Source organism: Carex rostrata, chromosome 33 (genome assembly GCF_964058835.1).
Source record: "Carex rostrata chromosome 33, lpCarRost1.2, whole genome shotgun sequence".
Lineage (NCBI taxonomy): Eukaryota > Viridiplantae > Streptophyta > Magnoliopsida > Poales > Cyperaceae > Carex > Carex rostrata.
In genome coordinates, this window is record NC_135950.1 from 4483858 (window position 1) to 4510170 (window position 26313).

The 26313-nt window shown below is 32.1% G+C and overlaps 4 protein-coding genes and 1 long non-coding RNA gene across 8 annotated transcripts in view; 3 read left to right on the forward strand and 2 right to left on the reverse strand.

The window, feature by feature from the left end:
* The window catches only part of LOC144548392 (uncharacterized), a 72752-nt gene extending 61238 nt beyond the window's left edge, over positions 1-11514 (forward strand). The window contains exons 5-7 of the mRNA XM_078297054.1: positions 9893-10425; positions 10525-10871; positions 10980-11514. Of these exons, the coding sequence (XP_078153180.1) occupies positions 9893-10425; positions 10525-10871; positions 10980-11514 (1415 nt within the window). The remainder of the gene's footprint in view (positions 1-9892; positions 10426-10524; positions 10872-10979) is intronic.
* LOC144548303 (uncharacterized) lies at positions 1089-7794 on the forward strand. Its single transcript, XM_078296980.1, has 7 exons — positions 1089-1138; positions 1325-1868; positions 1968-2305; positions 2412-2929; positions 6168-6712; positions 6812-7149; positions 7233-7794. Exons 1-7 carry the CDS (start codon positions 1089-1091, stop codon positions 7792-7794), a joined length of 2895 nt encoding a protein of 964 aa, XP_078153106.1.
* A 1759-nt stretch (positions 11515-13273) lies between the features above and the next one.
* Positions 13274-14865, reverse strand: LOC144548421 (membrane-bound transcription factor site-2 protease homolog). The gene is made up of 3 exons (XM_078297082.1): positions 14380-14865; positions 13947-14263; positions 13274-13541 (listed from the first exon to the last, which is right to left on the reverse strand). The coding sequence occupies exons 1-3, from the start codon at positions 14560-14562 to the stop codon at positions 13529-13531; spliced, it is 513 nt and encodes a 170-aa protein (XP_078153208.1). The 5' UTR covers positions 14563-14865; the 3' UTR covers positions 13274-13528.
* Positions 14866-19259: 4394 nt separating this feature from the next.
* LOC144548424 (uncharacterized) lies at positions 19260-23103 on the forward strand. 3 transcript variants are annotated; one of them, XR_013509351.1, is made up of 5 exons: positions 19260-19622; positions 20299-20428; positions 20535-20774; positions 22050-22251; positions 22699-23103. It is a non-coding gene; the product is annotated as an uncharacterized LOC144548424 (long non-coding RNA). The 3 variants fall into 3 exon arrangements; XR_013509349.1 differs by having other exon boundaries at positions 20299-20774; XR_013509350.1 differs by lacking the exons at positions 22050-22251; positions 22699-23103 and adding an exon at positions 21884-21958 and having other exon boundaries at positions 20299-20774.
* Positions 23104-23214: 111 nt separating this feature from the next.
* On the reverse strand, positions 23215-24157 carry LOC144548422 (uncharacterized). 2 transcript variants are annotated; one of them, XM_078297083.1, is made up of 4 exons: positions 23992-24157; positions 23779-23845; positions 23445-23513; positions 23215-23346 (listed from the first exon to the last, which is right to left on the reverse strand). In XM_078297083.1, exons 1-4 carry the CDS (start codon positions 24093-24095, stop codon positions 23215-23217), a joined length of 372 nt encoding a protein of 123 aa, XP_078153209.1. In that variant the 5' UTR covers positions 24096-24157. The 2 variants fall into 2 exon arrangements, 1 of the variants encoding a protein (XP_078153209.1); XR_013509348.1 differs by having other exon boundaries at positions 23218-23346; positions 23924-24157.
* Positions 24158-26313: the final 2156 nt, after the last annotated feature.

Sequence of the window (26313 nt, forward strand, 5' to 3'; positions counted from 1 at the left end):
GTTCTTTTTCTTTTCTTTTTCTTTTTATTTTTCTCTTTCTCTTTCTCTTTCTCTTTCTCTTTCTCTTTCTCTTTTTTCTGTTTCTTTTTCTTTTTTCTTTTCCTTTTTTTTTTTCTTCTTTCTGTCTTCTCAAACTAGTGAGTTTGAGGATAGACTAAAAGGTTAAGATCAAGAGACTATATTCTCTTTTCAAACGGAGTGATGTTCAAGTTTTTGAATAGCACCCACTTATGGAAGAAGATAGATTTATATAGAGAATTGAATTGGCTCAACGTACGTATATATAACAAAGAACGATAAAAAAAAACAGTCGTGAAAGTACTACTAGTGATATTTCAATGATTATACAAAAACTTACACATTTATAAATTAGATTCATATGTCGTTTTGTTATATATATTAGCAAAACAAGGTAATTAATATATTAGAACAACAAAACTCATCAAAAATATTACTGAACTTAATAACACGCAAGGTTTACTCTAGCTATAATATATGACACTTATTTACTTTTTGACTACCATATAATATAATGCCTGTAGCTAAAAATGGTTTATAATAATTTTGACACCATTAATTCGAGCTTCAAATCGATTAATTCCTTCTACCATTGGTTTATAATATATTTAATTTGTTTTACATACAGTATATTTAATTTTGACACCATTAAACTGACGTAACTATTAAATATAATAGTTAACATTAACTTCATTTCTCTCATATATTTAATTTGTTTTGTACTCGTATTCAGTAAATAATTGTTTTGTCAAAATGGACCTGACGAATGAACATTTCCTTACCAATATTTGTGCTAGATTAACGAGATGAACATTTCCCAAAAGGCCCAATATAATTACGCACTGGAGAAACCAAATTATTTAACTCAATAATATAATGATACCTTTGCTGAAGAGTAAAGAATATAAAAACAAAATAAGAGTTAACGAGATGATCTCTCCTTCTTCTCCTCTCCCACCATATATATTTAGAGTGAATATATAGCACTGGAATCCTAATTAGCCACTAATTAAAAGGATTTTAGCAAATTCTATCAATAAGCATAGCAATATACCATTCATTCCTTCATGATGATCTTCAACGACGACGAGCCAATTGTTCTCCCACCAGGTTCGTTCCCAGTTGACTAACTGTCCATAGAATTGATTCTTTTCTTTTATGTAAATAATTTATTTTAAGCAATATTCATCTCAATTAGACATATTATGTTGAAGATTGGATAAGGTAATTACTATATAACTTGAATCCATACTACATATAGAACACATTTCACTTAGTTTGCTAATATTGCAATTACTCATGCAGGGACAAAAAAACCCAACCTGTATGGAAGAATATCGCTGAATGTCTACAACAATTACAAGGCACCACTTGAAGAAAATATCCAAAAGGTGATGCTGGAACTCTACGGCTGTGACGAAAGTCGATTGGGGTTAGACCTTGTGGTGGTCTTAGATGTTAGCAAGAGAATGGAAGAAGGGAAGTTAAAAGAATTGCAAACAGCTATGCAATTTTTGATAAAGAAACTCAGTGTTGTTGACCGTTTGTCGATTGTGAAGTACGACTGTGACGCAGAGAGGCTATGCCCATTGCGCCAGATGACTGAAAGTACCCAAACAGAACTCCAAAATCTGATCAATGATTTGTTTCCCAAAGGGAGTGATATGAACATCACCGATGGCCTTTTGATGGCGCTGAAAATTCTCAATGACCGTTCAGTTAGCAGTGGACGTGTTGGTGCTATCATGCTTATATCAGGTGGTGAGGAGAATATAGGCAATGCTGCCGCTGTTCCGGTAGGAAATGTGCCCGTGCACACATTTGGTTTTGGTAATCATCACGATCCGAAGGTACAGTTGAAAATAGAAAATAAACCCTTATTTATTGACAATTTCAAGCAATAGTTTGCTTGTGCTGCATGCTAATTAACTTGTCCATGTTCTTAATAGGTGCTCAAGGCCATTGCCAATAATAGCCTGGGAGGAACCTACTCGGATGTTTGGGTGGACAACTTGACTTTAGCCTTTTCACAGTGCTTGGGTGGGCTTCTCAGTGTGGTTGCCCAGGACCTGACAGTGACCGTCAGACAAATCAAAGATAACTCAACAATAAGGCAGGTATCTGCCGGAAGTTATCCGCAATCCATGGACAATACTGCAGGTTCTGTAACTATAACATTCGGTGATATATACATCTATGAGACCCGCAAGGTGTTAGTCGACCTTCATCTCCCTTCTACTAGAAAGAAGCAGGACGCAGATGTTCTCAAAGTCTCTTACACATATAAGTATATTAAATCACAGTAATTTGCAAACAAATTATGCATACTCGTATAACCTATCATCATTTTGATGATTGTCATCAACCTAATTGTAATACTTATGCATATGCAGGTTTAATGGAGAATTGTTTGAGGCCAAACCCGAGACTGTTACTGTATGCCGCATGTCAAGGTTGACAGCTGAAGAACAGCAAGCCCTGTATGAGGTGAGAGCGGAAGAGGTCCGTCTGCTTATTGCCCAGGCAATTAAACAAGCAATTGATATCTTCGATGCTGATGAGGAGGATCTGAAAAGTGCTCAGGACAAGTTGGAAAATGCTCTGCTTAAATTGGAAGATGCAGATTTCAAATATAGAGAGGAATTGAAGGCCGAGCTAAGGACCGAGCTGAAGGAGCTGCTTGATTTATTGCACACATATGCAATTGATAAAATGCATGCCCGTCCTTTTGCATATTCCTTACTGATTTCCCTTGCCACACAGCGTCACACGGCAAGAGGAAAAAATATTGGTAAGTTTCAGCTCTTTGCCACTCCCACTATGCAAGAATTCCTTGCGGATGCCAAGTTCCATGAGACGATGAGCCGCAAGTTGGACGACGACGACCCTATAGTTCTTCCTGCAGATTCAGGTTCGTTCCCAGTTGTCTAACCGTTCTTAGAATTGATTTTATTTTTTACCAAATCATTAAATTTAAGCAGTATCCATCCCAATTAGCCATCTTTTGTTGAAGATTGGATAAGGTAATTACTCTATAACTTGAATACATACTTCATATTGATCGCATTTGAGTTAGTTTGCTAATATTGAAATTACTGAAGGCTAGCTGGTGCAGGTTCGATACTGTGCCAGCAAGGATAATTATACAAAAACCAAGCAATCCATGAAATGAAGAGCAACATTTTGATAATGAAATTATTAAGGCGCCTTCCAACTGAAGTTGTAAAATGAGCCCACACAACTTAATTAACCATGAAATCAAGAAAATACATCCTCATTTGCATACCGATATATGTCCAATTGGCCTGAAATATATTTTTTGGAGTGAGTCTATGGTACTATGCATATCACGGGTTGTTACCGTGCTACGGCTCTATATTCGAGTTTTCAAATCCTAACAATCGATCCGGACCGTTCATCTTGTTCTCCATATTAATATGTGTTTGGAAACCAAATTTTACATTTTTTTGAAAAATTTTTACTATTTTTTTAGATATTTAGAAAATCACTTGATCTGAAAATTCTGGACCATCCAAAAACAGTGATTTTCAATAAACCTAAAAAAATAGTAAAAAAATTTCAAAAAATGTAAAATTTGGTCTCCAAACACATATTAATATGGAGAACAAGATGAACGGTTCGGATCGACCGTTAGAATTTGAAAACTCGAATATAGAGCCGTAGCACGGTAACAAATCGTAATATGCATAGTACCATAGACTCACTCTATTTTTTATGTCAAATTTTAGTTTTTATACATAATTTTTTTATGCGTCAAATATTAACAAAATTTTTATTAAAAGTAGGTCAATCTATAAAAGATTCAATTGGTCCAAGTCAATATTTTTAGCAACAGTAACATATATATATGTAATATTAGTTCTTCAAAATTCTTATTTGCAGGAGAAATTTATTGTGTTTCATATTATGAAATGATATTAACTATTATCAATTCTTAATTTTTAGTGTATCATTTAAGAAAAATAAATTATTAGTTGATCAACCTATAAAGATGCAAAGAAATAATTTTGTACAATAAAGAGAAAATTAACAAAAATAATAATTTTTTAATTTAAAGTGGGCCAATTTATAAAAGAACCAATTAGTCCAAGTCTATGTTATTTGACACTGCACCGATACGTCATATTTGAACCGGACACGGGGCCGTGCACCACCTGTGGACCCGTGAACTGCGCAGCACCCTGTGAACCGCGATGGACCAAATTCTAAAACTTTGATTTTAGCTCCATGCTGGAATCGACCCCCCTCCCCGTGATGAATTAGCAATTGGCATACACCTTGACCACTCCAACAAATCATCTTTTTGTTAGGAAGGAGTTCCTACGGTATTTAATATATGCTGGATTGTTGTATGATCCCCATTTAAGATATTTTTATATTTAATAAGTAATGAATTAATAATATAATAAAAATATATAAAATAATATATTTAATAGGCGTATCGTATCCGAATTTTTTTTAAATTACTGTATCACCGTATACGTATCGTATCCGATACGATACCCGTACCCGTATCCATGCAACATAGGTCCAAGTCAAAGTTTTAGCTGCCCTAACTATCATTTTATTTTATTTTCTCCAAAGCAACAGTAACATGTAATATCATTTCTTCAAAATTCTTATCTCCAGAAGAAATTTCTCTTGTTACATTTTAAGAAAAAGTTACTCTGCACATCAAGAAAAAATTTAATATTCTTATATAAATTTCTAATAGACAACTTTCTCATATTAATTAGTTTTTTTTACTTTTTTTCTTATATGGTCCCATCTTTTTGGTCTTCTCTAATTAATTAGTACTTAATTTTCCTATGATTATAATTTGAAATTGAAAATAAAAAAAATATAATGGAAATAATTATGTGTGATAAAAACATAAGACCAAATAAATGTATTCGGTTATGGTTATAGACAATTTAGTACACGTGAATATGGCCTTGATCGAAATTGGATCTTTTGGCTTCATTTGAAATAAAAAAATCAAAATCAAAATTAACTCAAGCAAACAAGTCCTGAGTCACAAATATTTTCACCCATAAAGCAAGTGAAGTAAAGAGAGAATATTTTAGACATGTGTATTATGTAGATGGATGAATCAAAGATGAAAATATTTTAGACGATTCAAACTCATTTTGTATTTTTATATAAAAATAATAATTAAAAATATTAGCAATATCAAGCCTCTATATTATAATATTAAGCGTGAACTATAAGTGCAATGCTAATTTGCTAATTGTGAACCAATTATTAATTTATGAAGTTATTAAACGTTAATTATGCAAAAAAAAAATTGTTAAATATCAACTCTATATGAATTATTTAAAAATGAATACAATTCAAATCTTTAGGTGCGAATATGTTTCACAGAAAAACAGAACTTAAAGGTGAGATAACATGCTATTTATTGACCGTATCTTATATTTTTGTTTGTTTGCTTTAATTATTAAAGATAACATGCAGACTTCGTACATTATAAAATTGGAGACGGTTGCAAATATATTTTACTGTACATCATATTAATTTATTATTGATCATCTTGATATATATACGGATCAAATTGCAAAAAAAAAAAAAAAAAAATAGACCACAGTTATCTAGGGAACACATCTGTGGATGATTCGCTTGTCACCTTTATTTTACTTTTGTAATTTCTACTGTGATTATATTTAACTAATTTGTACAATAAAACTCTATACTCTATTTTGGAAGTTGTACAGTATATTCAAAATGTTACAATGTATTTTATCAAACATATTTCTGAACCAACATTAGTGCTAGATTGGGCTCAAAAGGCCCAATATAATAACGCACTGGAGAAACCAAATTGATTAATTTTATAATATATAATGATCCCCTTGCTCAAGAGTAAAGAATACAAAAACCAAACAAGGAGTCAATTAATAAGAATAGCAATATGACATTGATACCTTCACGATGATCTTCAATGACGATCAATTAGCCCTCGTAGAATTGATTTCCTTTTACAAATCATCATTTATTTATACACTATTCATCCCATTGAACCATCTTTTGGTGAAGATTGGATAAGGTAATTACTATATAACATGAATTCAAACTAAATATATATTGAACGCATTTGACTTAGTTTCCTAATGTTGCAATTACTGCAGGGACAGCAAGACCCACTGTGCCCGGAAGAGTACAATTGGTAATTACAAACAATGACAAGGCACCACTGGAAAAAAACATCCAAAAGGTGATGCTGGAACTCACTGGTGAAGAAGAAAGTCGATCGGGGTTAGACCTTGTGATGGTCTTAGATGTTAGCTACGACATGAGAGAAGGGAAGTTAAAAGAATTGCAAACAGCTATGCAATTTGTGATCAAGAAACTCAGTGTTGTTGACCGTTTGTCAATTGTCAAGTACAAATCTGAAGCAGAGAGGCTATGCCCATTGCGCCAGATGACTGAAAGTACCCAAACAGAACTTCAAAATCTGATCAATGATTTGTTTACCAAATGGGAACGTATGAACATCACCAATGGCCTTTTGATGGCACTGAAAATTCTCAATGACCGTTCAGTTAGCAGTGGACGTCTTGGTGCTATCATGCTTATATCAGGTGGTGATTGGGAAATAGGCAATGCTGCCGCTGTTCCGGTAGGAAACGTGCCCGTGCACACATTTGGTTTTGGTAATGGTCACGATCCGAAGGTACAGTTGAAAATTGAAAATAAACCCTTATTTATTGACAATTTCAAGCAATATTTTGCTTATGCTGCATGCTAATTAACTTGCCCATGTTCTTAATAGGTGCTCAAGTCTATTGCCAATAATAGCTTGGGAGGAGCCTACTCGGATGTTCGTGTGGAGAACTTGACTTTAGCCTTTTCACAGTGCTTGGGTGGGCTTCTCAGTGTGGTTGCTCAGGACCTAACAGTGACCGTCAGTCAAATCAAAGATAACTCAACAATAGGGCAGGTATCTGCCGGAAGTTATCCGCAATCCATGGACAATACTGCTGGTTTTGTAACTATAACATTCGGTGATATATACATCCAAGAGATCCGCAAGGTGTTAGTTGACCTCCATCTTCCTTGTACTACAATGAAACAGGATGCAAATGTTATCGAAGTCTCTTACACATATAAGTATATCAAATTACTCGCGTATATAACCTATCATCATTTTGATGTTTGTCATCAACCTAATTGTAATACTTATGCATATGCAGGTTTAATGGAGAATTGTTTGAGGCCGAACCTGAGACTGTTACTGTATGCCGCATGTCAAGGTTGACATCTGAAGAACAGCAAGCACTGCCTAAGGTGAGAGCGGAAGAGGTCCGTCTGCTTATTGCCGAGGCAATTAAACAAGCAATCGATATCTTTGATGTTGAAGAGGAGGATCTGAAAAGTGCTCAGGACAAGCTGGAAAATGGGCTGCTTAAATTGGAGGATGCAGATATAGAGGAATTGAAGGCCGAGCTAAGGACAGAGCTGAAGGAGCTGCTTAAATTATTGCACACACGTGCAAATTTTGAGCTTAAATTATTACACACACGTGTAAAAGTCCAAGTCCGTCCTTTTGCATATTCCTTACTGATTTCCCTTGCCACACAGCGTCACACGGCAAGAGGAAATAATATCGGCAAGTTTCAGCTCTTTTCGACTCCTGCTATGCAAGAATTCCTTGAGGAAGCCAAGAAGTTGCTTAAAGTATCGGACGACGACCCAGTTGATCAGGATTCATCAGGATCAGGTTCGGTCCCAGTTATCTCACCATTCATACAATGAGGTTTATTTTACAAATAATTTATTTTAAGCAATATTGATCCCAATTAGCCATCTTCTGCTGAAGATTATATAACGTAATTATACCATAACTGAAATTCATACTACACTGGAGAAGTTTTGCTAGTTTTACAGTCTATCCAAATCGTTACAATTTCTCTCATATATTTTATTTGTTTTACATAAACTATAAATTACTAAGCTGATGTCACTATTAAATATAATAGTTAATATTCACTTAATTTCTCTCATATATTTAATTTGTTTTGTACTCATATTCAATAAATAATTGTTTTGTACAATTAAAAAGGCCCAATATAATTACGCACTGGAGAAACCAAATTATTTAACTCCATATATATAATGATACCCTTGCTGAAGAGTAAAGAATATAAAGACAAAACAAGGAATCACCGAGATGACATCTCCTTCTTCTCCTCTCCCACCATATTTAAAGTGAATAGCACTGGGATCCTAATGAAACATTTTGATAATGAAATTTTATTAAGGCCTCTTCCAACTGAAGTTGCAAAATGAGCCCACACAATTAACTTAATTAACCACGAAATAAAGAAGATACATCCTCATTTGCATATATACTGATGTCAAATTGGCCTGAAATATATTTTGTGTCAAATTTTAGTTGTTTATACATAAATTTTTTATGTGTCAAATATTAACAATTATCAATTCTTAATTTGTAGTTGGTCTATCTGTAAAAGATACAAAAAATAATAATTTTGTACAATAAAGAGAAAATTGACCCAAAAAAAAAATTATTAAAAGTGGGTCAATCTATAAAAGATTCAATTGGTCCAAGTCTATGTTTTTAGCAACAGTAACATATATATGTAATATTAGTTCTTCAAATTCTTATTTGCAAGAGAAATTTATTGTGTTTCATATTATGAAATGATATTAACAATTATCAATTCTTAATTTTTAGTGTATCAATTATTTATCTAAGAAAAATAACTTGATATTATTAAATTATTAGTGGCTCAACCTATACAGATACAAAGAAATAATTTTGTACAATAAAGAGAAAATTAACAAAAAATAATTATTTTTTATTTAAAGTGGGCCAATTTATAAAAGATACAATTAGTCCAAGTCAATGTTTTAGTTACCCTAATCATTTTATTTCATTTTCTCCAAAGCAACAGTAACATGTAATATCATTTCTTCAAAATTCTTATCTGAAGGAGAAATTTCTCGTGTTACATATTAAGAAAAAGATGGTCCGCATCAAGAAAAAAAAATTAATATTCTATAAATTTCTAATTGGCAACTTTATCATATGTAAATTCTATATAATCTCAATAATTTATTAGTTTTTTTATTTTTTTTCTTATCTGGTCCCATATTTTTGGTCTTCTCTAATTAATTAGTACTTAATTTTGATAGGAACATCTTACCTTATTACCTTAATTAACTGCCTATGATACTAATTTAAAATTGAAAATAAAAAATAGAATGAAAATAATTCTGTTGTCGCTATGGACAATTTAGTACAGGTGAATGTGGCCTTGATCGAAATTCCGACATTTTTATTTTTACCCCATTAAAAAAATATTTTAATAATAATAACCAAAGTTTAGTAACAATTTTAAAAATACCCCACCCGTGGAATTTTTTCACGGGCTGGAATTTTTTTTTTTTTTTTAAAACAAAAATTTGTTCTTTTTTTGTATTGAAATATTAGAAATGTTGGATATATTTCTTTGAAAATAGATGGAATACAATATAATTTGATTTATTAGAAAGGCTGTAACAAATAACCAGGATCAATATTTTTCAGGCCGGATTTTTCGTGGCTGTAAGAAAAATTAATATATTTCTTTATGTGTTATTGGAAAAAAATAAAAATGCTTAGATTCTGAGTTATTGATCCCGGTTCAAAAGTCACTTCTATGTAATCTAGAAAATATTGTGATCCTTCTAGGACATTTAATTTATGAAAAGTTGTATCTATTTTTGAAAAAAAAACAAAAACTTTAAGTTATTTAATAATTATTATTCAAAAAGTAATTATACCATAACTGAAATTCATACTGCATTGGGCACGTTTTGATTAATTTTCTAATTGTTATTTCTGCAGAGCCTGAGAAAGTACAGCTGAAAATCACAAGAAACGATGTGGCACCTCTTGAACAGAACATCCAAAAGGTGTTGTTGGAGCTCTCTGGTCAAGAAAATAGACGGACTGCTTTGGACCTTGTGGCGGTCTTAGATGTTAGCAGCAGCATGGAAGGACATAAGTTATATAAAATGAAAATGGCTATGCTACAATTGATAGATATTGCCTGCTATTATAACTATCGTTTGTCGATTGTTGAGTATTCTAGTAAAGCAAAGAGGCTATGCCCATTGCGCCTGATGAGTACTGAAAGTTCTAAAGAAAAACTCCAAAATCTGATCCTTGATTTGGAATGTCAGCCTGGAACGAACATCACTAATGGCCTTGAGATGGCACTCAATGTTCTCAAGGATCGTTCATCAATTACTAGTGTACGTGTTGGTGTTATCATTCTTATGTCAGATGGTGAGCAGAATCAAGGCGGTGATGCTGCTGACTTTCCAGTAGGCAATGTTCCAGTGCTCACATTTGATTTTGGTGAAGATCATCCGGAGGTACAGTTGAAATTTTCAAATAACCTCTTGCTTTTTTACCTTTTCAAGCAAAATTTGGACCGTGCTACATTGTTATTAACTTTTTCATGTTCTTAATAGGTGCTCATCGCTATCGCCAATAATAGCGGGCTGGGAGGAACCTACACGGAGGTTCAAAGGGTGGACAATTTGAACTCCTGGTACTTTGACCAATTCTTTTATGAGCTTAAAAGGGTGGTTGTTTGGGACCTGACGGTGACTGTCAATCAAATAGAAAATGAGTCCACAGTAAAATGTGCATCTGCCGGAAGATATCTCCAGTCCATAGACAATGCTACTGGTTCTGTAACTATAACATTGGGCACGCTCTACAGGTACGAGCACCACTATGTGTTAGTCGACATTCTTCTCCCTGTTACTGAAAATGATCATGAAGCAGATATTCTCAAAGTCTCTTACACATACAGGTATATCAAATTACAGTATCTTCCAAACAAATTATGTATATGTGTAATTGTGTATAACCTATCACTATTTTGATGACTCTCATCAATCTAATTGTAATACTTCTGCAGAAGCAGCTTTGATGGAGAACGGTGTACGCCCAGGTCTGCCACTGTTACTGTACGCCGCATGTCAGGTTTGACAGCAGAAGAACAGGAACCAAAGTCAGATGTAACAATTAAAGAGGCCCATCTGTTTATTGCTGAGATGATAAAAAAAGCAACAGGTGTTGCCGATAAGGAGGATCTGAAAAGTCTACGGGATAAGCTTCTCCATAATCTGAAAAGTATACGAGATAACAACTACATGGGGGTTATAGCCAGTGATATGTCCGAGTTGGGGTACGAGGTTGAGTCCCTGAGTGAATTGATGCAATCAGAAGCAATAAATGAAAACCAAGGCCGTTCTTCTGCATATTCCTTACTGATTTTCCATTACACCCAGCGATCCAAGGAAAGGCGTATTCCTGTCACTCCTGCTTGGCGAGAATTCCTTGAGGAAGGCATGATGTATGATGACATAGATGAATTACTTCTCTATATGGACCGCTTCATTTGTGCTCTCCAATCCATTCTAATGATTATCTACAAAATCATCTTTGGATAAGACCACTTGAATATCCTGCCATTTGGTGGTTCCTTTTTGTGTCCTCTGAAGGTGCTTGAGCTTCTTTTTTTCTCAAATATTTATTTTCAATATAATTTCTCCTGCTCTTTCTATTTCGTTGGTGCAGTATTAATTAAAATACAATATTTTTTATTGTACGTATAAGCGGTGGTCAAAATTTTGTTCCTTTGGACGGTGATGTTGTCCAAGTGACTTGGTCAAAACTTTTTTTTTTTTTTATTTTGTTCCCTAACCAAAATTAGAGTATCATATATATATACTTACATCGAAGCGTACTGGCCAGATAATTACTATTTACTAGTAATTAATTATTTCTCTGTCATCTTAGATTTCTAGTTATTTTGTTGTTGTCCTTGATTAAAGGAAGCTTCCTGCCACATGACCGACCGTAAATGAATATAATAATAGAGGTTGTATGCATGATTAGAAATATATAAGATTGAACCAATTGTGAATACCTTTTTTTATAAAATAAATTATAATGGGAAGTCAACTTATGGATTAGGTTGTCAACCGTTAATTCATGCACGTCTTTCATTTTACAGCAAGAAGATTATTTTTCGTTTATATTCAAAATTTATTTGCTCCCTGCAATTTGTGGCATGGACGAAATTGTACAATTTTAAAAAATACAAAACTTTTAAAGTTGCAAATTCACAATAAATATTTTCATATACTGTGATCATACTGAACATGAAATGTTATGGTTGGTCTAATTCCGTTGAAAATTATGTAATTAAAAAGGTCATAATATAAAAATAAAATTTTTTATTAAGCAAATGTGAGCTCCTATCTATACCTTTGTTTTGTTTCATAGACTAGGTAGATTACAAGGATTTTTTGTACTTTTGCAGATTCATGACAGCTCTCTTTCATTATATAAATTTGAATACATAATAGCTTTTCTCTTTGAAGGTGGAAATTGTAACAAGGCATTGTCTAAATAATTTAATTTCATATTTATGTTCACTGATATGCTAGGTTTTGACCATTCTATGTATAATTTCATTACACAGACTAATCTAAAATCCAATTTTATTATAAAAAAATACAACTAAAATAAAGAATTAATGTAGTCATTCATTGTTCCTATAATTTTATCAAATAAAGAACTAAGATTTGTTCACTGATATGGTTCGTTAATATTTGTGCCATAGCAGATCAGATGGACCTGATCCAAACTGAAAATTTGGGTTACCTTTTGGGGATCAATACATGACAGAAACTATGTTCTCTAGTTTAACAAAATGATAGATTTTCATATTACTTATTTCATTTTGGTGATTTCCATTGATTTTCATAAGATGACGGAAAGAGAGAAAAGAAAATTGTGGCCTTCAACAAGGCTATGAATTTTGAAAAATCTAATTAAGACACCAGAATCTATATTTGAAGAGTGATGACAAAGATCTCCTAGAGTTCACCATCTCATAATTTTATATTTACTTATTTTATTGATATTCACTATGTTTGCAACTGACACAAACCCTCCCAGGATATTAGAAATCAATTACTTTGTTTATATCTTTCCCAGGATATAATTAGAAATCCTGCTTGTACTGGCTCTATAATTAAATTCTCAGGGTTCTGGTAAAATTTCAGGGCTTATGGTTTAATTTCGGGAATTCTGGTAAATTAGCTTAATGCTTATATATGTCCCTGCTGTGTGTAAGCCTACGGGCATTGATCACAAAAAAAATAAAAAAAAATAAACGCATACTAACACCACCAAACAAAATGAAATAAATCCTGCTTAAAAGAGACATAACCTTTTATTCTGTGTACAACTCTGGTTGTGTATAAAATGACCTCTAGAGTCTGAGAATTTACCTCCTGCTATATGACACAAGATATAATTCAAAAATAATTCTAATGCAGGAAATGATAGACAATGAGGTCCCAACCAAAAGACCAACTTTAAGGCTAAGTTGTTTTTCACTCTGTGTAAGCCGAGTGAAATACCAAAGAACAGTTTCCAAAATTGAAGCACCATCTAAAAGATACACCTAAATAATGAAAATAAAAAATGAATCAGTGTATGAAAAGATACACAGACAAACACGTTTATGTATATTTGAAAAGCTAGATGATACCAGTAAATCTATATAGGCATAGTAGATTGGTAAGACTATAATTGATATGAGCTGAATTCCTAACCTAGATACTATGTACCACTTCCCTATCAGCACAAGTCTGTGTATGCATGCCCTTGCAAAATGCCAAAATATCATATATACCCCTGACAAAAAAAATGAGAAATATGTATTGTCCTACAAAACAAAATAACTTTCGCATGCTCTACAAAATTTTGTAACTTTTTTCACAGATAATCAGCCATGTGTGATCCAAGTACTACAAAAGCATTACCCATGCAAAAGAAATTAAGAAGTTAAAATGAAACTGAGACTTACTGGTAAGCAATTGACCACTGCCAAAGCCAGTGAGACATGAAATACTGAATGCAAAGCCTTCTCCATAAAGGAATATACACACTTAAACTAATAAACAATCCCGATCTAGGTTTATATGGCGATAGACTTAGAGAACGAGCCACAAAGGATGCATCACCAATGTATACAAATGACAAGCCGCAAGGATTCTGATCTTGATTTGCAATTGGATCAAGACTCGAAGTCAATTGCTCGCATCTTGAAGTGTATGGGCTTTGATAAAATATCTCGACCCATGACATCCCAGGGTACTCGACAGGTGTCATGCACATCTCTTCCTGTCAGATTTGATTTGTGTTAGTAAAGGTAACTATAACTTCAACTTCAATTTGGTTGAGTTTGAGTTCCTGCAGGACTAATGAGAAAAAAAGAAAGAAAAGAAACTCATTTATACCTTTGAACATGCACAATAATCCCCAGTATATTCACATTTCCTAAGCCTAGCCACATCTTTTGCAATCAAACAATGCCTAAGGCTTTCCATTTTGTCACTCCTTACGAGGCTCGAATTGGCACAGGACAAGGTCTGAAATGGAGAGAAGTCTTGGGGACACTCTCCATTTCGGTTCCCTGCCATCAGAATATCTCCAGCCTCTACCAATGAGATTGGGACACAATAGCCCTTTTCGTGAATATTTTCTGATTTATTTCTTGTCAGGATCTGGAAACAGTCATCAGTGTTTGTGACTCTCAATCCATCAACGGTTACAATTAAATCAAGAGGTGATAGATGTGCAGATAAGGAGGAGTATTTTGGCACGTTCAAAACCTGTTTTGTAAATTAGTTAACTACTATATACATATTCTAATATAACTTCTAAAAAATAATAATGATGATTTCACTATGGTATGGAGTAATAGTGTAATACAGGGAGATGAGCACCACAGAAAAAAGCAAATGAGAAAAAGGACTTCTAAAAACACTGCCATTTTATTTGCAGATTCCATCACTGTATTATGGGATTTGCCAAAAAAAAAAAAAAACAATTTATAAAAACAAGATATGTTCTAACTAAATAATTTGTCTCAAAAAATACTTTTATCTTGAAAAAAATCTTATTTTTAACTATCTTTATGTAGGGATTTCATGTGTATGCCTATGTGGTGAGAATTTAAATTTTTTTCTATCACCACTTGGCTCAATACACAAAGGACGTTATTTATATGACAATAGCAAACAAGAAACTTCTTAATAGTTTCATTAAGCACCTAATGTGTACTAAATAAAAATAAATAAATTTATTCATTTCTTATACAAGAGGAGATAATAATTTATACCTAAAGAGATTATCAAATCTCTTGTTAGAGGGAAGTCGATTTCCCTTCTAGATCTCTTGAAATCGCCGTTCTCTTGGAAGCACCTCTTGGTTCACCTTGAACCTAAACAACGAACTATCACACCTCTTAGATAGATGGATGTGGAGTTCAAGGCTTAGATACAACCACCTCTTGATCTTTAAATCAACAAACTATTTGATTTCTTGGTGGCTAAACCTAACAAGAGAAGATGAGAGAGCAAGTTTCTCAACTTTCGGTCAAGGAGAAAGGAAAAACGTGGCTACTCAAAGGGGCTGATTTTGGCAAGTGTTATAGGCAGAAAATTAGCATATTTTTCTCCCAAATGAGCCCCCTTAAATAGGCAAGGGTTAGGGCAACCCTTTGTGTAAGGTTTGAATCAATTACACAAATGCCACTAGCCTTGTTTAGCCATCTCATGCTCTCTTTAATCTCATCTTATGGTTGGTTCAATAAATTAATTTATGAACAAATAATATTATTCATATTATTCTATTATACAAAATTTATATATTATTCTTATAATGTATTCAAACATTATACCAAATAATATTTGCATAACTTCATAAATTTATTTATTGTCTAAGCATGTCATATTATGACATTTTATTTTAGCATTTCATCACATGTATTTTATCTTATACATCATTATGAAATGTAAAATACTTGTTGTTTCTCTTCAGTTGGTGTGACCGTATAGAGGATCTATGTCATCTTGGCAATAATATAAAACTTTATATTATTGACTATAAGAGGTTCTATCATTACATTATAGTTATCCAAACGACATAGTAATCATTTACTCAATCCACTAATTTTGTGTCTATCATTGTCACATGATATTATGAATAATATGCAAAATAGGATCGTGTCATTTTTGCATTATATTCATTTTCTTGGTCTCTCAAGTGAATTATAATTATAACTACATCAGTTATATTGTATGCGATATAATTCCACTTTACCAAGGGGCCCAGTAATATCATAACTCAAATTGAGGGACAATGATAATATTAACATATAGATTTTTCTCGCAAAGCAGAGCACATTAGTTGTACTCTAACTCTATATCTCACTCTTGTAAATGGGCTGTGCAAAGCAGAGCACATTTGCTGTTCTAAAAGTTTTGATTTCAAAATTGTTAGAACTAAGAAGAATCATCACCAAAATTGTATGGGCTGGGCCTCCTTGCGGTTTCATGATCTTTGATCAAGGCATTGCAATGATTGTGTGAATTCATTTTGTAATCATCAAAACTTCATGATTATATATACATGTTTAGGCGGACAATAATATTGTCGTGATGATTGAATGAATATGTTGTGTTATTTATATAAATATTCTAATATTAATGATTTTTAAATAAATTTAGAAATATATTGTTCAACAAATAATATGTTATGTATATATATTTTTTGTTTTGTTTTTTAAGATATTTAGTTACTAACATTTTTATGATATTTGACAAAACCAATATAAACAAGTTTATTTGTCAACATTCTTCAATTACGATTAGAAGTAAAACGATATAAAGAAAAAACATTTTTATGAAAAAGGGAAAAAAAATAAAAAAATGATGACAAGTGAAAGAAAGTTCATGTGTTTGAACAAATTGCTAAAAGAAACCTTTTACAAAATATAAGAATGATGACATGTGTTCAATATGTAAACATGTTCAAATTACTGTTTTTTTTTAAGATTAATGGGTTGTCATGTTGAATATAAGGGTTTCAATTTATTAATTTGAATAATATGTTTATTTATGTGTTATCTTTTTATTTATTAGTATTACTAAATATATGTGTCCATGAGTGAAACTTTATTTTATCAATTAATCCGACAAATGGGAACTTAATTTGATCTCCATCTTTCTTTAAAAAAAAGAAAAAAATATTGCATTTATTTTATGACATTTTAATTTGGAAAGAAGGTCTTAATTGTTCTTTATACCTCAATCGTCTGATTATTAATTAATAAAAAATTAATATCTATTTTCACTTTTCACAGAGATCTCGTAAGGAAGCGTGATAAACAATTTTTTCAATTATTCAAAATAGATTCTTGCAAGTTCTTTTGATATTTTTTTATTTTATTGTAAAATTATTTTTTTTTCTTCATTAACTTCGGTGTTTGAGGTTTGAAGTTCCAATGACATAATATTTTGTTTCGTAACTCAAAATAACACACATTTAAATAATCCTTAAAATCCATTAAATAATTTAGAAAAATTAGGAAATGAAAAGAGTCATGTCAAAACTCAAAATTTTGTATCCGACCCATTTAATTATAATAGTCAAGGTTCTAAATAGTGCGCTATAGCGTTTTCAGACCATAAAAGCTATGGCGCTATCAGCGCTATTCCGCGCTGTAGCGGCGCTATTTGAGCATAGCGCTATTTTTTTACAGATTGATTCGGATATGAGTTGATTTCTTTGAATTGAGTCAACAATTGACATCCCTAATTTCTAAAATAATATATATATTATAGGGAACCGACATGATTTATTCAATATTTCAATGCATAACAATTGATTTTAAATTAATTACAAGAATGAAGATCATATAAATTTATGAGCATCAATCAGCCTATTAAATTGCAACGGTCCTAAATAAGGAAGTATAAATTAAGAACTGGTCAGAAAGTGATATCATATGAAATGATTGACAATAATGCAATTATAACGATATAATCTCAAGATCAAATGAAATAACAATTAATTCACCTTTTTAAATAAAGATGAACTCAAGCCTTCCAATTTCAAGTTTTAATTAAAAATATTATATTTTAAAAATTAATTTGTTTATAAATAAAAGTTTGTAATACATTGAATAAATATAATCAAATAAATGTATAATTATGAATACTATCACAAACTCAGCCTGTCCTTATACATTAATTGTAATTTTCATAAATTGGTACAAATTAATTTCAAGTAAATCATACTTAACATTGCTCTTAAGTCTTAAATAATGAAATGGATAACAAATGGGCAGCTGATCTGGTGCAAATTGAAGTCTTGTAGCACCTCAATTAATGTGGTCCAGTAGGCAGGCCGACTAAAGAATTTTAAATTATATTATATATTATATGTTATACCCTCATTGGCCGTTGACCATGCATGCATGAACAATTCAGGATAATGTAGTATGCAAATTACCATAAATTCAATCTAAATCTAAATTTAATACAAATATAACATTTATTCCAATTATTAAAAAAAAATATTGGTATCCTAATGTGACATGCATGCCCTTATTTAGTGTAATAAGATGCAGTTTATGCGGTTACATCTACGTATGCGGTTGTAATATGCGTAGAAATTTGTATGCAGTCAACATATGCGGTTTCATATATTCAGCCGTATATCACTACCGCATATTCAGCCGCATATTATTACCGCATATTAGCGCATACTTGTTTGTATGATACGGAATATTACTGTATATTACCGCATATTGTATATTATTAGATATTGTTGCATATTACCGCAACTGCATACTTATTTATATATATATGAATTTTCATTTTAAAATCTGTATATATAAATATGTATAAAAATTCGTATATACAATCGCATACTACAGTTACCTTCTATATATCTCACATACAAACCGTATTTAATAAGCTCTTATCCAATATCATATAATATCAATATATCATACATTCATTCATATCAAGTTGGACTTGCGATCGTTTTTAATTCAAATTCATCGAATTAGACAGCTGCTCTCGCGTGTTGTTTACCTGTAAAATCACGAGAAAGAGAGACAAAGCAAGTCATTGCCCCAATTTAAATACAACGGTTGAAATTGAAAATGACCTTCCCTTAATCCTCTGTTAACGTACCGTTTCAGTTAATTTCTGAACCGTACGATGTAAATCGGACGGTCTAGATCTTAACACGAACTTTGAGTTAATGCAGAGGATACGAATTTCTTCTTTTCTTCCATTTCCAGCCTCTTTTGACCTTTCTCCTACCGACGCTCTCTCTCTCTCTCTCTCTTCCCTTTCCCCAAGGCGAAGGCCAAGGGAGAGAAAAATTAAGAATTGCCTTTATTTTTAGATTCCCCTCCAATTTCACGAAGAGAAAGCATTTAATTTGTTAGTGCCGCCATGGCCTTCAACTTGTTAATTCCCTCTCTGCTATTCCTATTCCTGTTAAATTCTTTTATTCCTTTTGTTTTGGGATTTGGTGTTTTTCATGTGAAGCACAAATTTGGCAGTCAAGCACAGCGAAGGAATCTACATTTGCTGCGGGCCCATGATGTCAGTCGACACGGCCGTTTACTCTCTGCTATTGATTTACCAATTGGTGGTAACGGATTGCCCAGTGGAACCGGGTTCGATTTCTTTCCTTCACCTTAATATTCAATAACCAATGTTTCTAATTGGTTAGAGATATCATTTAATTCAATCCTTTTTGTGATAAATTTGAATTCTTTATTTATGAAAACCTGCAAATGTGTAGGAGATGCCTTGCAAATAGGGGTGTTCATCAGTCCAAAGTTATAATTCGTTTTAAAAATTAGAGCCGAACCGAACCGACCGATTTAACATTGCAACCGAACCAAACCAAACCAAAGTTTTATTTCGGTTTGTTCGGATTGTTCATTTCAAACCGAAATATCTTAATTTTTTTATTTAAAGCAATTGATTTATAATAAACCAAAGTAAATTAACAAATAAACCAGGGTATTAAGAAATAAACCGGGATATTAAGAAATAAGCCGAAGTATTTAAAGCAATTGATTAAGAAATAAACCGGGGCAGTCCGGACCAAATTCATAATATATAAAGTTCGGTTGGTTCGTTTATTTCGGTTTTGAAAATTTCTAAACCAACTGAACTGAAGTTATAATTCGGTTTTAAAAAACAGACCGAACCGTTTGATCCAAACTAATTCAGTTCGGTTCAAAACAGACTAAACCGGATCCAATGAACACCCCTACTTGCAAAATACTTTACGTATGTTATATGTTTGGTTAAAAATATTATTTTGTTAAATAAATAATGCAGGCTTTATTTTGGTCAGATTGGGCTTGGTACCCCTTCAAAGAATTATTATGTGCAAGTTGACACAGGAAGTGATATATTATGGGTCAATTGTATCTCATGCTCACGTTGCCCCAAAAAGAGCGATCTTGGGGTACATGCAATTAATACTATTTTTCTCTTTTAAAACCCTCTGATACATTAGAATTACATTAAGCTACTAATTAGTTGTTGTTTTGGCTAAAATGTTGGTTGGGTAGGTAGAATTGACGCTGTAAGGGTTCGCAAAGTGGGACCTTGCTTTCATGCGAAGCAAGCTTTTGCTGGTCTGCTTTTGGTGGTGATGTACCAGGATGTACAACTAATGCTCCGTGCCAGTACAGTGTATTGTACGGAGATGGTAGCTCTACTATGGGCTATTTTGTCAATGATGTTTTACAGTATAACCAGGTTACTGGTAATTCCGTAACAAGGCCTGCCAATGCTAATGTTATATTTGGGTAAGATTCTTGTTTCTTTTACTACATATTTTTATATTTTTATACAAAATATCTGGATTTGCAAACTTAATCAAGTCAGAAATATACAAAATAATATTTTCGAGACGAATCTTGGTTTAAACAACTCACCTTTAGAAATCAGAAATACTATAGTTGATAAACCAGAAAATAATAGTTTTTTTTATGCGTACTTCTTTTCTATTCAAGAATAATTTAGAAAATATCAATCTTGATCTAGAATAATTTAGAAAATATCAATCTTGATCTAGAATAATTTAGAAAATACAAAAATAGTCTGAAATAATTTAGAAAATACCAAAATAGTTTGGAATAATTTAGAAAATACCAAAATAGTCCAAAATTTAGAAAATACCAAAATGGTCTGGAATAATTTAGAAAATATCAAAATGGTCTGGAATAATTTAGAAAATACTAAAATAGTCTAGAATAATTTAGAAAACACCAAAATGGTCTAAAATAGTTTAGAAAACACCAAAATAGTATAGAATAGTTTAAAAAATATCAAATGGACTAGAAAATTGCCCTATTAATTTAGAAAATTGTTCGATTAATTTAGAATTTTTTTAGGAATCTCTTTTCTTTTCGAGTCCCTTTCGGAGCTCTGACTGTCTGATCGATTGGCTCTTCGATTCGGGTTTTTTTTATTTTTTTTATTTTAATTTTAATTTATAATATAATTAATTAGTTCATTTTAAATGGTTTAGAATATTATCTTATTAATTTAGAAAGTAAAAAATTGTCTAGAATAATTTAGAAAATACCAAAATAATCTAGAATAATTTAGAAAATACAAAAATAGTGTAGAATAATTTAGAAAATACCAAAATGGTCTAGAATAATTTAGAAAATAACAAAATATATAGAATTATTTAGAAAATACCAAAATGGTGTAGAATAATTTAGAAAATATCAAAATAGTCCAGAATAATTTAGAAAATACCAAAATGGTCCAGAAAATTGACCTATTAATTTAGAAAACTATTTGATTAATAACAAAATGGTGTAGAATAATTTAGAAAAAAATCAAAATGATCTAGAATAATATAGAAAAATTCAAGATGACTTACAATATTTTTTGAATTTTGTAGTATGGCATACGAAGTACTTAAGCATAAATTTAGCCCTTGTTGTGGATAGCTCACGACAATCATAGAGTATCTGAGGCGTCTAAGGAGATAAACATTTACTTATTTCGTTTTTCATAACTCAGTAAGTAATCAAATTATATTGTAATTGATTTTTTTTCTACTTTAGGGTATGGATATTTTAACTGTGAGACACTATCGGCACAAATGCAAGTATAACGAGAAGTACGCACCGTTTTTAATTCGAATGGGCTTATATCAGATCGCGACATTACCCGATATCGCCCTCGATGCGGTCCTCATTCACGGACTTGTCCAGCGGTGGTGTCTGGAGACGCACATTTTTCATCTTCCCTTCTGAGAGATGACGGGTATTAACTAATTCAAATATATATATTTTTTAATTTCTTACTAACAAGTCAAATAAATTACAATTACGCTGGAGGATGTGAGTTGTCTGTGGAGTTTGCCAAAAATATATATATAAAAGCAAGACATATTCTAACTAAATAATTTGTCTCGAAAAATACTTTTATCTTGAAAATAATCTTTTTTAACTGTATTTGCACAAAACAATTGTTTGCATAATATCTTCTCTACAAGTAAATAAATGATTTGGTTAGAATTTTAGAGAAATCAGAAAAAATAATTACAGTAGGAATTGAATTTATAAGAAAAACCATTTCTGTTGGCTCTAAATATGTGATTTCATGTACTAATATTCTAGGACTACAACACTCATCTACTGCTGCAAATGTGAAATTTTTATGATTTTTACAATTTCCGAAAATGAAAATTGGTGTCTTTTCCAAATACAGACTAATAGCAGTGGTTTCGTGACAACAAAAGAAAGGGACTTACAACAAGGCCTTCACCGGGCCTTCACCGTGTGTATAGAGAGGGTATAGAAGCAGAGGAAGAGACAGCATAGTCAAAGTGCAACCTAAATACAGCTACAATAAAGAACTCCTCACAACCCAAAATAGCTTTATTTGTTTCTTAGGAGAAACAGAAAGAGATTTAACTATACACAAAAACTTACCACTATGGTTTTTCCTCAAAAAAAAAAAATTACCACTATGTTGTGCCAGATACCAGCAGAGTATATACGAAGGGAAGCAAAAGGACACAAATTCTCAAGTGAAATTTGGTTTAAGGCCACCAATGCCCCTGGAAAGTGTACTGCTAAAAATATTGCAATGTACTCTATTTGCAGGCCTTCACTGCGGTTAAAAATTGAATAATTAATTAGTAGAAATGACAATGATATATAAATTATAAGCCTCTTGTTGATCTAAAAAAAAAAAAAATTGATTTACTACTTCTGGTTATTTTTATGGATTCTGGTACAGACTGAGTAAACAGAAAGGGAAATTGACCATGGCTGTTAAAATGTACCAGAATGCCAGTTTATGGCGACCAAGCAAAAGAACAAAATCCAAAAATGATATGCTTTGGCCAGGACTCTGTATTTCATGAAATCAAAATCACAAATCAAATAATTCATCAAGAACCAAAGTTTCTATGATATACAAACTATAATAAATACTGACAAATTGCTTACAAAAAAATTGTCAAGCAAGAAAGCTCCTCCTTTGAAACTGACAGCACCCCACGAGTTCCAGATCAGCATCTGAACATACAAAAAATGATGATGATGATGATATAACATATATGGAGTACAAAGAACAATGATATAAAACAGTATGTTTAGGCCAATTAATCGGCTGATTAGCCGTTGGCAGTGACCAAACCATCACAGATTTTCCCGACTAATCAGCCGATTATTTCTGATGATGGTCAATTATTTCCGATTATTTGCTTGACGGTACCCTGTCCGTCCGACAAGCACATACCGTTATTTACAACACTGATATAAAGTGCATCATCCTACTTACAATTGATACTATGAGTAAAGCAACAAGACCAAAGCAAGCTCCAAGAGAGAACCAAACTTTTAGGAACCTAATCAATGGTAAAAAAATGTGTAAACACAAATCAGAATGAAGGATATAAATGCAGATTTATAATAATTTTTTGTACCTAGAATGGGCTGATCCAAGTCTAAATAAGACATGTGGTTGAATGTATAAATCTTGAAATCAGTGTACCAAAAAGAGGAGGATAAGGATAGATAATTGGGAGGGAGAAAGGAAATGGTTGAAGGTAGAAGAGGCCGACCTCCGCCTCTCCTCCTGCTCCTACAAATCGCCATGGAAGAGGAAGGCGGAGAGTGTTTAGAGAGATGGAGTTCGAGAGAGAGGAGAGGGTTTTGGGGGGTAAAGATTTTTAACTGTAGAATCAAAACAGCGCTGTATAGGATTCGTGCGCTGCATGACGTTAAAACTACTCTGTTAAAATCTTTTGGGACTTACTACTGACAATGGAATTCATATCACCTGAGATAACAAGGTTTTCGTGTTCAGATCTGGACCGTCCAATTTTTCTACGCACGAATATTGGAGTAATGGATTGTTCCGGATTATGCTTGACGGTCCGACTCAAAAAACAAATATTCTGTTACCTCACAGGATGTGGAGTCCAAAGTCCTTTCTATTATTACGTTACATACTTACACTTACACCCCTGGGAAATGATGAAATATCTTATGCCTATGTCTGACAGATGTTTTTTTTTTATTTATTTTTTTATTTAAAGATAATATAAAAAGACAGAATATCTTTTATTTTAAGAATATTGATAATTATAAGAGGTAAAGTTAAAATTTGAATTCTAACACTAAAGACATTGTATATCAAGTTAATTGAAATTTTAATTTTCAAAAATTAATAATTTTAAATGCACTATCAGACAATACTTAAATTGCATAAAATTTGATTGTTAGTTGTTACTTGATGCATGCCGAAATAGCATTGTATGATGTATAAAGAATCAATCAATTAGTTTTGCTATTAAAATTTTAAAAATATTATCATATTTTTTGTTAGCTAAATTATTTTACAAATATCAATCAATTAGTTTTGCATATTTTTTTGTTAGCTAAATCAATCAATTACTTGATGCACACCGAAATACCTCGTATTACAGATTAAGAAGAAGAGCAATTAATTTTACAAGGAAAATTAGAAGCACTAATCGAAAATAATTGAGAATAATCGGAAATCATTGGCCGATTAGTCAGAAAAATCCATACCAGTTTGATCACCGCCAATAACTAATTGACCTAAACGAACGTTTTTTACAACACCGCTCAAAACTATGAAAAGGTGTATTAACCTTTTTCCATGTAACACTCAATTACTACACGAATTCAGGTCCTCTCCAATAACTGATAAGGAAATCTTTTATAATTACTAGATCTGGACCATTCCTTTTAACTTGGCACGAATCTCAAAGCCCAATAATACTCCCCTCTATGACAACCCTAATCCTAAACCGGTTGAGATTTAATCTCAAACCATAAAGTGAGGATAATCCTTTGCAATACCTGAGAGGTCAAGTCTGTTAAACTCACTAAATTACTTCTAACTTTTTCATATTTGTGAACAAATTTGATTATCATCATATTTTAATTAAATTAGAGAAGAGTTGTAGTACCTTTAAATTCGCATACAGAATCTTCTTATGTAGGCTAATAATCTATGTGATGTCAGTAAAATTTCTGTGGATCCGTGATTTGGTAGTTTGATTAATTGAATGTGTTTGAAATGCCTTAATTGATTTAGGTGGGGTTTTCAAGGATTAGGATTGCACAAGTTGGGCTATATATTAATTATTTTGTATATTTAGTAATAAAAATATTATTTTCTTCTAGAAAGGGAATGAATCGAGTTAATTAAATTGGTGATTTATTATGTAATGACAATGCCAAAAATTAATTTGTATCTGGCAATAATATATCTCATGCTAGTAAATGGATGTGCTAGTCAAAAGTCAATTGTGTGGGGCATATATGCAGTTGCTTAATTTATTTGTAGCAGTATATTATTCATGATTGCACAACAAAATGCTATATGCATGTGATGCTATTATAGTTTAGTAAGTCTGTTGCTGCCATTTATACTGCTTATATATTCTTTCAATCTCATTTGATTTTTTTTCACCCGTTCAGGATTTTGGAAATCATGCAATATTTCTAATGCGCAAGTGTGATTCTTGCAATAATTCTTGTATGAAAAAATGGACCATTGATCTCGGCTGAAAATTAAAAGTTGGAAATGGATATTGATTTGGACATGGGCCTTTGGGTTTGTGAATAAAATGGACCATTGATCTATTATGGGCTTTCCTTCTCTTGAATGATTAAAAAGAAAAGGTAATAGAAAAATTGAATTGGCAAAAGAAAAGAAGAAAAAGGCCTGTTGCCAAGGACTTGAGTTTTGGAATAATGGGCCAGATTTATTGGAGAATTTCATTAAGGCTGAAATAATACCTTTTGAATGATTAAGGAAGTTCATTAGAGGATGAAGATT

What these genes read in the sequence shown, in the direction of transcription:
- LOC144548303 (XM_078296980.1), top strand. Translation starts at nt 1,089, where the DNA reads ATGATCTTCAACGACGACGAGCCAATTGTTCTCCCACCAGGTTCGTTC. An exon ending in CTCCCACCAGGTTCGTTCCC is followed by an intron (nt 1,139 to 1,324) that starts AGTTGACTAACT and finishes TACTCATGCAGG; the next exon opens with GACAAAAAAACCCAACCTGT. An exon ending in GAAGTCTCTTACACATATAA is followed by an intron (nt 7,150 to 7,232) that starts GTATATCAAATT and finishes ATGCATATGCAG; the next exon opens with GTTTAATGGAGAATTGTTTG.
- LOC144548421 (XM_078297082.1), bottom strand. Translation starts at nt 14,562, where the DNA reads ATGGCAGGGAACCGAAATGGAGAGTGTCCCCAAGACTTCTCTCCATTT. An exon ending in ATTATTGTGCATGTTCAAAG is followed by an intron (nt 14,264 to 14,379) that starts GTATAAATGAGT and finishes CAAATCTGACAG; the next exon opens with GAAGAGATGTGCATGACACC.
- LOC144548422 (XM_078297083.1), bottom strand. Translation starts at nt 24,095, where the DNA reads ATGGCGATTTGTAGGAGCAGGAGGAGAGGCGGAGGTCGGCCTCTTCTA. An exon ending in TCCTTATCCTCCTCTTTTTG is followed by an intron (nt 23,846 to 23,991) that starts GTACACTGATTT and finishes ACCATTGATTAG; the next exon opens with GTTCCTAAAAGTTTGGTTCT. An exon ending in TCTTGCTTGACAATTTTTTT is followed by an intron (nt 23,347 to 23,444) that starts GTAAGCAATTTG and finishes CATGAAATACAG; the next exon opens with AGTCCTGGCCAAAGCATATC.